At 42.5% G+C, this 12,048-nt stretch overlaps 1 protein-coding gene across 3 annotated transcripts in view; it reads right to left on the reverse strand.

Annotated features, from left to right (window-relative positions):
- The window catches only part of dnah1 (dynein, axonemal, heavy chain 1), a 32,154-nt gene that overhangs the window by 1,724 nt on the left and 18,382 nt on the right, over positions 1-12,048 (reverse strand). For all 3 annotated transcript variants that reach the window (XM_051414024.1, XM_051414025.1, XM_051414023.1), the window contains 24 exons: positions 11,836-12,021; positions 11,540-11,731; positions 11,174-11,341; positions 10,867-11,058; positions 10,455-10,586; positions 9,958-10,083; positions 9,739-9,858; positions 9,235-9,384; positions 8,960-9,120; positions 8,653-8,878; positions 8,258-8,453; positions 7,935-8,086; positions 7,637-7,833; positions 7,383-7,527; positions 6,362-6,520; positions 5,570-5,701; positions 5,275-5,445; positions 4,938-5,117; positions 4,467-4,643; positions 3,029-3,199; positions 2,632-2,762; positions 1,568-1,712; positions 814-1,020; positions 368-602 (listed from right to left, as the gene is read on the reverse strand). In XM_051414024.1, coding sequence (XP_051269984.1) covers positions 368-602; positions 814-1,020; positions 1,568-1,712; positions 2,632-2,762; positions 3,029-3,199; positions 4,467-4,643; positions 4,938-5,117; positions 5,275-5,445; positions 5,570-5,701; positions 6,362-6,520; positions 7,383-7,527; positions 7,637-7,833; positions 7,935-8,086; positions 8,258-8,453; positions 8,653-8,878; positions 8,960-9,120; positions 9,235-9,384; positions 9,739-9,858; positions 9,958-10,083; positions 10,455-10,586; positions 10,867-11,058; positions 11,174-11,341; positions 11,540-11,731; positions 11,836-12,021 — 4,051 coding nt within the window. The remainder of the gene's footprint in view (positions 1-367; positions 603-813; positions 1,021-1,567; positions 1,713-2,631; positions 2,763-3,028; positions 3,200-4,466; positions 4,644-4,937; positions 5,118-5,274; positions 5,446-5,569; positions 5,702-6,361; positions 6,521-7,382; positions 7,528-7,636; positions 7,834-7,934; positions 8,087-8,257; positions 8,454-8,652; positions 8,879-8,959; positions 9,121-9,234; positions 9,385-9,738; positions 9,859-9,957; positions 10,084-10,454; positions 10,587-10,866; positions 11,059-11,173; positions 11,342-11,539; positions 11,732-11,835; positions 12,022-12,048) is intronic.

Here is a 12,048-nt window from a genome sequence, read left to right on the forward strand (position 1 = left end):
GTTCATTCATTTGTTCATTCATTTTCATTCATACGGTAAAGACTACCCGCCAAAATGACAACAGGCCAATGTCAGACACACGCCCGTCTACCCACCAATCAAGGGGGGGGGACCACGTACGTGATGACGACACGCCGTAGGTATGTCATGGAAAGTTCTTTAGTGCTATGAGCAAAATTACTATGTGAAACCGAAAATAACGGGATCAAATGTATACAATTTAATTAAACACAAAAGTTGGTCTGGACCTTGTGTTTAATTACATTTTAGGTTATACTCCGGAGCGACTTACAGTCCGGAAAACACGGTAATCAAACACTATCAAATGGTATTAGTTTTAGTATAGATGAATCTAGTGTGTACTAACCAGCACGAGTGAGGGTCTTGTAGATGGGGCAGACGTAGACCCCAGAGGTCGGAGGTTTTCGGTTGGGTTCGGGGATCAGCCAGATGACAGCCATTTCTGTGAAGAGCTCCTTGGGCCTGGACTCTGTGAGTTGACCGGCCTCGTTATCCCAGCGAGCCCCCTCCAGGAATAGACCGTGGAGGTAGACGCCCGTGTTTGGTTTCTCTGTTATCTCTGACATTGACTTCACTACCACCTGAAGGGGATTACAAAATAGATAAAGAAGAAACAGGATCACAGTCAGTATCAACCATTAAAAATAACAATAAAACATTTACAGTACATGTCGATATTTATACACAGTCAGTTCAGAGTGGTCAATGTGTACTGCTATATCTGACAAAAAAAACATCAGTGTTTTTAGCTAGTGAGGCAGAATGACACAGACACACAGCTTACTGTCTGACCTCAAAGTCAAATCCAATTGTGTCGATGGAGGTGCCGGAGCGACGGGCGTAATTCTGGAGGGTTCCGGTGAGAAAAGCCTGGGGGAAAAAGAAGCCGCTAATCCAGAAAACAGGTGGAATGCCGTTACTGATCCATCTATGCAGAAAATTGATCCTCTGAAGCAGGTCTGACACCCAGGAGGCCAGAGGCTTCAGAGACGGGTAGGCCTGGAGGGAGGGAGACACACGGCCAGTCAAAGAGTTGCGTATTATTAGAAAGCAGAGTCTGGAATTATTAGGGCAGCACAGAAATGTCACCAAAAGTTAATCTGATGTCCTGCACACTGAGTCTCAGCCCCAACTGCACACAATAACACGCACTGATGGATGTCATAATATTAGTTCAGTTGAAGGCACACCACAGTTCTCTGTACTTTGACATTACCTTAAAAAAAATCCCCTAAAAGATGTAAGATTGTGTCTGTTTTGTGGCTTCCCCTGCAAGACTGGCAGCTTCTGTGTGTGTGTGTGTGTGTGTGTGTGTGTGTGTGTGTGTGTGTGTGTGTGTCAGGGTTTCTCTTTAATATGACCCAGAATTGTTAAATGTATCAAAATATGAGAAGGTTATTGTTTAAAAATGAATGCTGTCAAAAGGATGAATTCATGTAAATCCTGCATCCTGAGATTTGTTATGCTACATAATGTTTTACATGCCAGCTGACCACTGGTAACCACAAGGGACTCAGGAGGAGAAGAACGCTTGTGTGTGTCTTGCCTTGGCTTTCCACATATCAGGCACCACATTGTTGAACAGGCTGTTGGCCATAAGCTCCAGTTCTGATGACATCACCACTAAACCCTTCAGAGCCTTCACTATGTCACCGAGACTCTGAGAGATGACCGCCAGCAACTTGTTATATCTGAAAGACAAAAATACTAGGACCAGTTACTGAAGTACTGATCAAGTGGCACTACCTGATTGAGTACTTTTGAGATTACAGTCATTCATGTAACCTCATATTAGAACACTGTAAATCAGTTAAAAGAACATGTGCATCACTCATGTTTAATCATTTCATTAAAATAAACATTTACCATTTATTACTCTGAGAGACCAAAAATTATGTGAGTAGTAAAAGAAAATTCCTGATATAACTTAAATCTGACTTCTAATACTGCTAACATAACTGCAAATCTAAATAAGTAATAAGGCGTAAACTACCAAGCAACTAATTGCCAAACATTCTCAGATGGAGTTCATAAAAATAAAATGAATCCCTCCAGTAGCCCAAGGACAAACTGTACACAAGACATGAACAAAATACGTTCACAAACACACATACTAACAAACGCTGGCCACCAAAGACCTTGTTTATAACTTGAGGAAAACAACAAGACTCTGGACAGGTTGCTGACGTCACAAGCTACAGCAGCTCACACACAACCAAATGACTAAAGTTTGTATTATTACAGTATGAGCACAAAGCCATGTTATTATGGTTACTGGCTGTGACCTTTTAAGACTACAGTTTGGTCTACTGGTCTCAAGTAGAGATGTTACATTAAGGGTTACACATTTAATTACTATTTTCACCTCAAAAGTGAAGTGAGCTAAATATTGTCAAAGATACGTTCAGTGCGACACAGATGGCAGTTTCTTTCTCTGATCTCAAGAATTAACAAACTGCTGGATGAGTATTTCCTTTTGAACGAACTGGTAATTTAGGTGAAAGATAAAGGAGTACTTGGGAGTCATCCAAGTGACGTGTGTTATTTTATCAAGAATCCTGCCGCGTGGTTTGGGGTGTGGTTTGTGATGTTGTCTGCCTGTTATGTTACCTGATGACCTCCTGGATGAGTACTGTGTTCATGGACTCTTCATAGAGCACTGGGTACTTTTCCATCACCTCCTGAAGACTGAAAGGCTGAGGAATCTTTTCCGCGATGCCTGACACTATATCCTCCACTATCTACGGTACAGGCAGAGGAAACATGTCACAGCTTTAGTCCATGCATTTAGAAAGGGTACTGAATCCAACTCATCACAACCAAATCCCTGACTCGACGTCAAAGGGTGTTCAGCTAAAAGCTTGTTAATGAAGATGATAATGATGTTTTTTGTTGTCCTCTCAATCTGTATTTAATTACTGTACTATACATACCATAATATGATGCAGGTAGCATTAAAAAGGATAAAGAGTAAAGAAAATCTAATGAATAGATGTTTGGTTTGTACCTCCTCCAGAGTTTTGCCCCCAACAGCTGCAGCTCGAGGCTGGAGACGAAGCACGGCTCCCAGCAGGGCGAAGGTCTCATTCTGGGCAAAGCTGATGTTAGCGTTGTCATGGAGACCAAAGATCTCAGGTGTATCGTTGATGGGCAGACCACGAATGTATGCCAAGTAACCCTAGGGTCAGAATTGCCATGGAAACAAGTCATTCTCCAATCACCTTCATCACATTCATCAATTAGTGTAATAGCCAGCAGTTCAGTGTGAAATGTTTTTGATTTATATGCGACACTTTGCACATTGTAGTCTATATAAGAGATGTTCATAAAATTCTTTTCATAACCTGTGGTCTTGGGAATGACATGAAATTAAATTCTGTCTTCTGTTGCCCAAAGAAACCACAGTATTTTTAGCGAGAAATTTAACCAATTTAACTGCATTTGAGACTTTACTTTTGATTATAAAAATTATATGCTGTATTTTTTTCACTCAGTCTTGGTGAATTTACCCTTTAAAGGTCCAGTGTGTAACTATGGTATGTTTTTATTTCAGTCAGACAACTCCCGTTTGAAATGTTTATTAAAGCAGTATAGTATATTTAGATTTCAGCGTCTAGGCTCCGACTTCATCACTCCCCGCAGATGTGTTTACATAGAGATATTGGAGTGATGAGCAAATACCTTAAACCCCTAGCCGGAGCCTACAGATGGATGCTGGGGTGGTGGTGGGGCTTACAGAGTAGCAGGCAGCAATACGGATGCAGGGCAACAGCGGCATTGACAGAGCAGAGGGAGAGCTGGGAAATTGTGCAGTTTAAATAGACCGCCAGATTGGAAGGGAGCGCTTGGTTAGTGATTATGGAGTGAGGCATGTCATGTGTGTATCAGCACAGCTCGAGTTGACTGAACTAGCTTGCAGGCTTTGCTCCATTAGCGTTTAATCACCTGAAAATAAGAATCAACGTTTTGTTACCTTAATGAGACATTTTTATCTATAGAGGGAGCGGTTTCTCTTCCACAGAGGCAGCCATATTGAACCACCATGTTTCTAGAGTAGCCCAGAAATCTAGATAGGGCCTTTCAAAGTCGAGTTTTGCGGCCTCCGTAGTTTCTCCTAAATGCATGGAACGGGGTTGGTGAGGTGAGGGAGTTGTAATTTGCAACTACACAGCTAGATGCCACTAAATCCTACACATTGGTCCTTGAATGTAATGAATAAATATTGTACCGACTGTTTTCTGCTTCTATTGTCATGTTTCATGGATGACTGTCGTCCAATATATCACCTATTGGAGACTCACCATTATATATACTGAACAGTGAGTTACCCTGTGATTCCCAACCCCAGAGAATATAAGCAGTTTTGGAGTATACCAGTTACTGCAGACGAAGGTCAAGTCTAATGCATGACTCTTGTCACAATATTTTGAATGCGTATATCTAACCTTGATATCCAGATTTGTGTCTATCTGCCGGTAGACTCCAGATGAAGAGTAGACATGATCATCAATAAGCACTGCTGGGCAGTAGAAATCCTCCAGCACATTGAGCAGACATCGTCTGTCCCAGTCATCTGTCACACGGCCGCCATAATTAATCTCCCCTGCAGTGTATTTAAGCACCTGGACAGGTGGAGGACGAAGAAGGGAGACAGACAGATGAACAGACTCAAACACACACACACATATATTCTCCAGCTGAGACCAAAACTTCTTCTTACTAAAGGGTCTGTGTATCTATATACACTAAGGAGACAGGATCAGAGTGATGATATAAGACCAGAGAGAGAAATAAGCACAGAAAGACATAGAAAAAACAAAAGACAAAATGAAAACAAAAATGGCTTTGGAACTATAGTCTTAGTGTTAGTTAATAACAAGTAGTTGAATATAGACAGAAGCATCCTCTCCCCCCACCTTATATGGGGTGTCCTGGTACTCATCCAGGAACATTTTGAGTTGGCTGATGCAGATGTTCAGGTCCCCGTCAGTGAACTCGTAGGGAATGTTAAAGCCCAGGGGACCAAACTTCCTTCGCTCCAAAGCAATTCCATGGAAGAGACACAGAGACAGGAGCAAGGACTTGAGGTGTGACATCTGAAGAGAGGAGAGGAGCGGAGAGGAATAAGTTGGAGATATTACCAGATACTAGATGTTCTCAAAAGCAAAACTGATCCAAAAAGGCAGGTTTTCTAATCAAAAGTAAAATGGGGAAAATATAATGAGCAGGATGGTGAGTGAAGACTAGGCAGACCTTGGTGGAAGAGGAGATAAAATCATTGGTGAGCCTCAGGTAGGTTTTCTGTAGATTGGCCTTGATTCCCCTGGGGGGCTCAATGGTCATCTTTGACCCATTTTGGAGAATGGACACTGGGAACTTGTTGCTGGGAAGACTTGTGAGCCACAGACGGAAGTCCTTGTGCATCTGTTTCAGGGTTGTGGGACATGTGGTGACAATGATCAGTTAAGTAAATAACTAACAACGTCAAAGTCAATGAAAGGCCTGTCTAACATACATTACTACTATGCTGTACGGTATGTGTTCTGACCTTTACTGGATTAATGTTCTCAATTAGTCTCTCCAGGGCAGGCATCCAGCTGGGTGCCAGGTGACAGTTCTGGAAGAAGACCCAGTGACCTCTTTCCATGGCAGCGTGCATCATGATCTCAGCCCAGGGGCCCTGAATCACACAAACAACAGCACAAGGGGAGGCAGATGTGAGGACAACAAAAAAGTACGCTTAACATGAGGCTTTAGTTTAAGAGACAACATGATTCTGTTTCCTAGAAGTTTGATTCTTATTTGAGGAGTGGTAATGAAAGAAATACTTGGGGATACAGCATATCTCCCTACAGCCAGTTTGACATTTCAGGTGTCTCATCACCTCAATATAGACAGAAAGTGAGGAAAGGGAGATGCAAAAGCCCAGCATGAGCATAATTGAAAGTAATGTGATAAACACAAACTAACACGTATCGAACAGTCACAGGAGGAGTGTGTTCCTGGGAGAAGTGTTTGGTTTCAGGTTTGTGGAGGATGAGTCTGCATTTATCATAAAACCTGCACACAATGTTAATATGATTGTTGTCTGAGCTCATTTATGGTGTCCTGGAATCTAGCATCTGTCAAAGTAGTATGGTACAGTGTCCTGGCCTATGGTCAGAAATAGACAAAACAATTAGCACCAAGGTGGCCATTCTTAACAAGACAAATGAGAATGGCCCGGTTCTGTGAGAAAGTCATTTAGAGTGGCTTTCCTCCAGAGTCAGACAGAGAGAGTCCAAGAGACAGTGAGTGTGAGAGAGAGTAAGAATTCCCAGGCATTCCCCCGGGCCCTGACCTGGCCTTGGCCCAGAGAGATGGCACTCATTTTCTTTGAGAACTGCATGACGTCAGCAAATTTGTAGAGGTCAGCAGCAGGGTCGGTACCAGGGGATAGGACAAAGATGAGGGGAGTGGAGGGGGACGACTCTTTGAAGACCACAGACAGGTCTGATGTCTGAGGGAGAGGTGGAGAAAGAAGAAGTTATGGCCCAGAGAGCAAGCAGCCAGAAATCATTTTCAAAACAGTGTTTGCACTGCTCAAGACCCAGCCAAAACAAACAGAACCATTATTGCCATGTTAATACTACCACTGTTCTAACAATAACTTTGTGTCACATCATACATTGTGGTTTTAACATCAACAATAAGCCAAGACCAAAATTCAAACCTAATATCCCAGACAGTTGTACAAAATAAGGAACTGTTAACACATACTAGACCTTTGGAAATTCCAATTTCCACAATTCCAACATATGTCCAACATCATCCACTAACAAATCTTGTTACACCCACAGATTTATATTCTTGGTCTCATTCCAGAACCACGGGCCCTGATAACTCGTGAAATTAAGTTGGTAAACCTCTGCCTAATAAAAATTAAACATCATTGGGAAAGTGTTTATCTGTGAACCTTTGGACTAATGAGCTGTTCTCTTGCTTAGTGATTGAAAGGAAATCTTATCATTCATTAAATATGGGATTCATTTCTTTCACTTTTGGAGTCTGATAACCTAACTTCATCAATTTAACATTTACCAAATGAGATTGTACCCCCTTTTCTTTTCTTTCTTTCTTTCTTTCTTCTGTTTTTCCCCTTCCTTTTCTTTAACATATGCAGACATGCATCTGTGCATTTGTGCTCATGGGTTTAAGTTATTTATTTTAATAAATATTCGTTTGTAAACTATCATTATTGTTATTATCTACACTGATGGCTCTGAGTTCATGGGTGGGTGGGGGAAGTATCATGTTCAAAATCAATAAAGATATGTGACACAAAAAATACATTAAGACGATAAGGAGGGCAGGGACTGTACCTGAGGTTCTATGAAGCGCTGTCCCAGCTGAGCTGACACAAAGTCCTGCAGGCCTTGAATGAGACAGTCAGCCCTTAGACAGCGCAGTACCAACAGCTTCTGGAATGAGTCCAGCTCAGTGTCCCACTCTCCGGGGAGGGGCTCTCTACAGCAAACATACACACATGCACACCTTGTTAGATATTGACAGCTTCTGCACAGCGCAAATAAAGGAAACAAGAGTGCATTTATTAACATAGTGGCTATCTGCATGCCTGTGAGGCTGGTTGCTGTCAAAAATCCTCTTGAAACCCTGCAGATGTTTGGTGAAGGTTTTTGCCAGGTTGCTGAAGTTGTCCAGAGCGCTCAGGCCCAGGATGTCCTGCCAGGCGCGTTCAGACAGCCAACTGACTGCTGGGTTGGTCAGCTCTTGTGCGGGCATCCCTCCTGATAGAAGGTAGCGCCACTCAGCCTGCCACAAAGAGACAATGCAGATTTTATCAAATGCACTTGGATTACCTCAACTTCCTACAGTGAATTAAAGAGGGGACTGCAAACTCCCTTGTTGCTCACCATAACTATTTTTTTTTCATTCATCATGATGCGAGCACACAGGAGGAAAGCGAACATGAGTTTGTGCTTCTCAAATAAGCTGCGGCACACGTTGCTGTACAGGCTGAAGGTGAAAAATTCATTGATGTTGGCGATTCTCTGCTCCACCGTGTCTGTGAGACAGGAAAAAGTCAGTGGAGCAGCAGAAAGTATTTTTTTACACCTGGTTTCAATGTCATAAACCAGTCCTACTGATTTTCCATCTGCACAAGCACTTTTTCTGTGTATATAGTCTGTAGTCTTGCAACCAGAGAACATAATACAACAGTGGAATGCCTTTGTACCTGCTTGCTCAGAGTTTGCAAGGCCAGCCATGAAGATGCCAAGGAACCACTCCAGTGAATACTGGTACATGGGGTCAACACTGGACAGGTCCGATACACAGAAGAAGAGGATCTGTGTCCGCACAGCCACAGGCACATACTCCAGACGGGTGGCGTCAATGTCCTGCTCTGTCTGCTCTGCCGCCAACACTTTGGCCTGTCAGAAAAAAACAGCTTGCATTAGAGGAATAACCAACAATACCAGATTATACATTAAGTAGTAAGGCTGGAGTATCATATATGAGGTTTTGGAGAGTGGTATATGAGAAAAAACCCTTTCACAGGTTTTAGCTATTTTGGAACGTCATGTCAGACCACATATGATAGTAGATACATTAGCTCTCCCACTGTCTGACCTTGATCTCTCCAGCTTTGATCTTGGAAGCCTCCAACACTTGGATGAGCTCCTCATTGTCCACTGGGTTTCCCTCTGTGGAGCTGAGTCGGAACAGAATCTCGTCCTCAATTTCTTTTAGCTCCTGTTTCATCTTGGCGTTGCTGATGATCAGCTGGTTCTTAGCCTCCTCCAGGTCTGAACGCTCCACAGCCACCACCTGGCCCAGCAACTGGTCCTCTAGACCGCTGGGGACACACAAGAACAGTAAGACTAAGACATAATTGTTAGAATAATACAACCTGTTGTATCTGTTTAACATGTGTTACCTGGGTGACAGGGTGAAGTTAATGAGCGTGACGTTGGTGGAGACCTCTGGAGAATAGTGCGGGTTAGGCAGCTTGGTAGTGATATACATCTTGAAGCCTTCATGGTAAGGGATGACTGAATCGCCCAGTTTCAGCACCGTGCTGCCTTGCTGCTTAAATGTCTATGGGCCAAAAATGTGAGTTAAGCAAAACAGTGCGTGGTCAATATTTGCACAACAACGGCATGCAGTACAAGTGACTTAGATGTGTGTGCGTGTGTGTGTGTCTGTATTCACCTGTTGCAACAAGACAGGTTCTAAAGCAGGATCTAACTCCTCTGCTACATTTTCCAAAAGGCAGGGTTTACCAAAGCGGATGGCGTTCTCTAGACTGCGGAGGAAGTCCCGGTCACTTAGCTTCATAGTCTCCAGTCCATTGTCCCGCTCCTGGGTGACAACAGGAAGCAAGTATGAATGAGCAGTGGATAAAATACATACACTAAGCAGCTTTACAGATGAGTTGAGGGTGATGGGGAATAAGAGGTAACCCTAATAATATACTCACTGTTTGCCAGACAGCCAAAGCAGGTATCTGTGTATACTGAACCTATTTTTAGCAAGCATGTGCACTGGATACTCTGCTATGTGAACTCTCGCTACTGGGTGATAAAGTATAATTACAAACTAGACTATGTGATGTAAAGGGATGAATGAAAATCTTGATATGGCTACTTTTCATGTCTTTGTCTCACTGGCACCCTCTGCAGGTGTGGTTGGATTAACACACAGAAAAGTCTTCACCATGTTTTTGATCCACGTGTTGGCTTGTCCCTGAGGATCAATGAACAGAGCCCAGCGCAGGGAGTACTGAGCAATCACACCATTCTCCACTGACAGGTTATCCTTGGGCAAACCTGATATCTGTGCGCATAGAAATGACAAAGTACAATGTCAAAAGTGTAAGAGCATGCAAAAAAATGTGGTCATTAACAATTAATATTTGTCTTATGTGGTTCTGACCTGCCAGGAGCGGATCTTGACTGGATCTCCTAAGGTGTTGATCAGGTTTGGTTCGTCAGTGTGTGGAACACTTAGCTCTTTGAAACATTGCATCCACTCATCTGCCATGGCTGCCCTGTACTTTCCCTAAACACAAAAACAATGCACCTTAATGCAAATCATACTATAGTGCTGCACTGATTAGCAATATAATTATGTACATATAGGAACACAGAGAAAAGCAGTGACACACTATGGCTAACCTACTAAAAATTACCATTATGATATTAATGTTTTCAACAACACTTAAAAATTATGCTCATATGTTATACTGTCATTGGTTATGCTTGTAAATGGTCAGATTTATGTTGAGTCAGTTGGAACCACAAAAACAAAACTTACAATTCTGTAATTCTGTACCAATTGGGAACACATAGGAATATGTATATATGCAGTATATTATGGGTAATGCAACTTTTTAATATACTTGTGAACTCAATGAGTTACAACCCACTTACAGTGAAGGGTCCCAGGTATGCTACGTATGCTGCACACAGAAGCACATCGCCTGCCACATTATTGACCATGTAATCCAGATGTTGCACTGTTTCCTTCCAACGCACCTTCTCATCTGCCAGTCCGCCTATAAGCTGAAGATCAATGCATCATCATGATTTAACTATCAATATTAAAAAAGTAAATATATGATATATTACTTACATTACATATCAATATTGCATTTAGATGTATTATTCCTATTTTATTTATATTACAGATTGATATTTGCACTTTGCAACAACATATTGTTTATAGCTTTATACGCATCTGGATCCTAGCTACTTCTCTGGTGTGTTTCTAAGGCTGCTGTAATGCAAAACTTTCTTCGTAGGGATCAATGAAATGTTGTTTTATCTTATCCCTCCTTCTGACCTTGTCTGCTCGGACGAGGCGGGCCTCACACAGTTGATACTTGTTGTCCAGCTCATCTTTCTTAGCCAGACACTCCTGGTACTTGGCCTGCAAAGTGGCAATGCCGTTCTCTACTCCTGCCAGCTGGTCTTTGGCATCATCCAGAATGCGCTGGGTTGCCGCTAAGTCCTCCTGGGCCTCCTCGAGAGCTTGCTGTACAAATATTAAATTTTTTTATGTTTAGATGACTCTCTTATTCGAATAACATATAAGTACAGTGGTGTCTTAAATGTATAACCAAGACAATGGCTCAAATTTCAGTTTTTACCCTTTTAGGTTCCACACCCTTGGCCACAAAGTGATATACATGCATGGCTCGCACCCACTGGCAAATGGAAGTACAGGCTTTGGAAACCTTGGCAATTGAGGCTGGTTGGAATTCCTCATTATCTATGTAGGGCTGAACTAAATTGATCACATTATCTGGGATGTTTTCCTGCAGAAATGATTAGTGGTAGAAAAAACACATCTTAATACAGATCCCAAACAGGAAATGACCAAATCAGCATCAAACACTGAAACTTAGAGAACTTCAGATAAATCTGAAAGAGACAATAATGTTCTGGAGAAACAATGACAACATACATTATACATACAATGACATGGCAGTAAATCCACCACATTTGTGCTCTACCTTATCATACTTGAAGAGGCTGTCCAAAAACTTTGCAGGGTCTTGTAGTAGACCCTTACCAGGTTCCCAGTAGTCGTCAATCTTGGTGCCAGGCTTTTCTCCAGGCACCTTTTTTGGTTTGATGCCCTTCATAATGCAGAGCGCCTCAATAACCAGCTTCACCCCCTGGGGAGGTCGCTGCATGCCTCGCACCTGTGGGGGGAAACAAATCATTCAGGAAGTTATATTCTACATAGAAACTAACAATGCAGTAAAATATGAAGAATATCTTTAAAACAATCTTCCAAATCCCTGACCTCAGTGACATCATTCTTGTTGAGTGACTTGAGGCTGGTGAGGGCAGCGTCCAGGGCTGGCAGAGCCTCATCCAAGTCTTTCTGGGCATCTGCTGCAATGGCTCCCGCAAAACGGGCTTTCTCTGAAGCTTTGGCTTCCTCTTCCTGCACGGACTTCCGGGTCTCCTCTGCAACCACTGTGTCTTTCTAACAACGCAGAGTATAAATCACATT

The sequence above is a fragment of the Dicentrarchus labrax genome, unplaced genomic scaffold, assembly GCF_905237075.1.
Source record: "Dicentrarchus labrax unplaced genomic scaffold, dlabrax2021, whole genome shotgun sequence".
NCBI classification, from domain to species: domain Eukaryota; kingdom Metazoa; phylum Chordata; class Actinopteri; family Moronidae; genus Dicentrarchus; species Dicentrarchus labrax.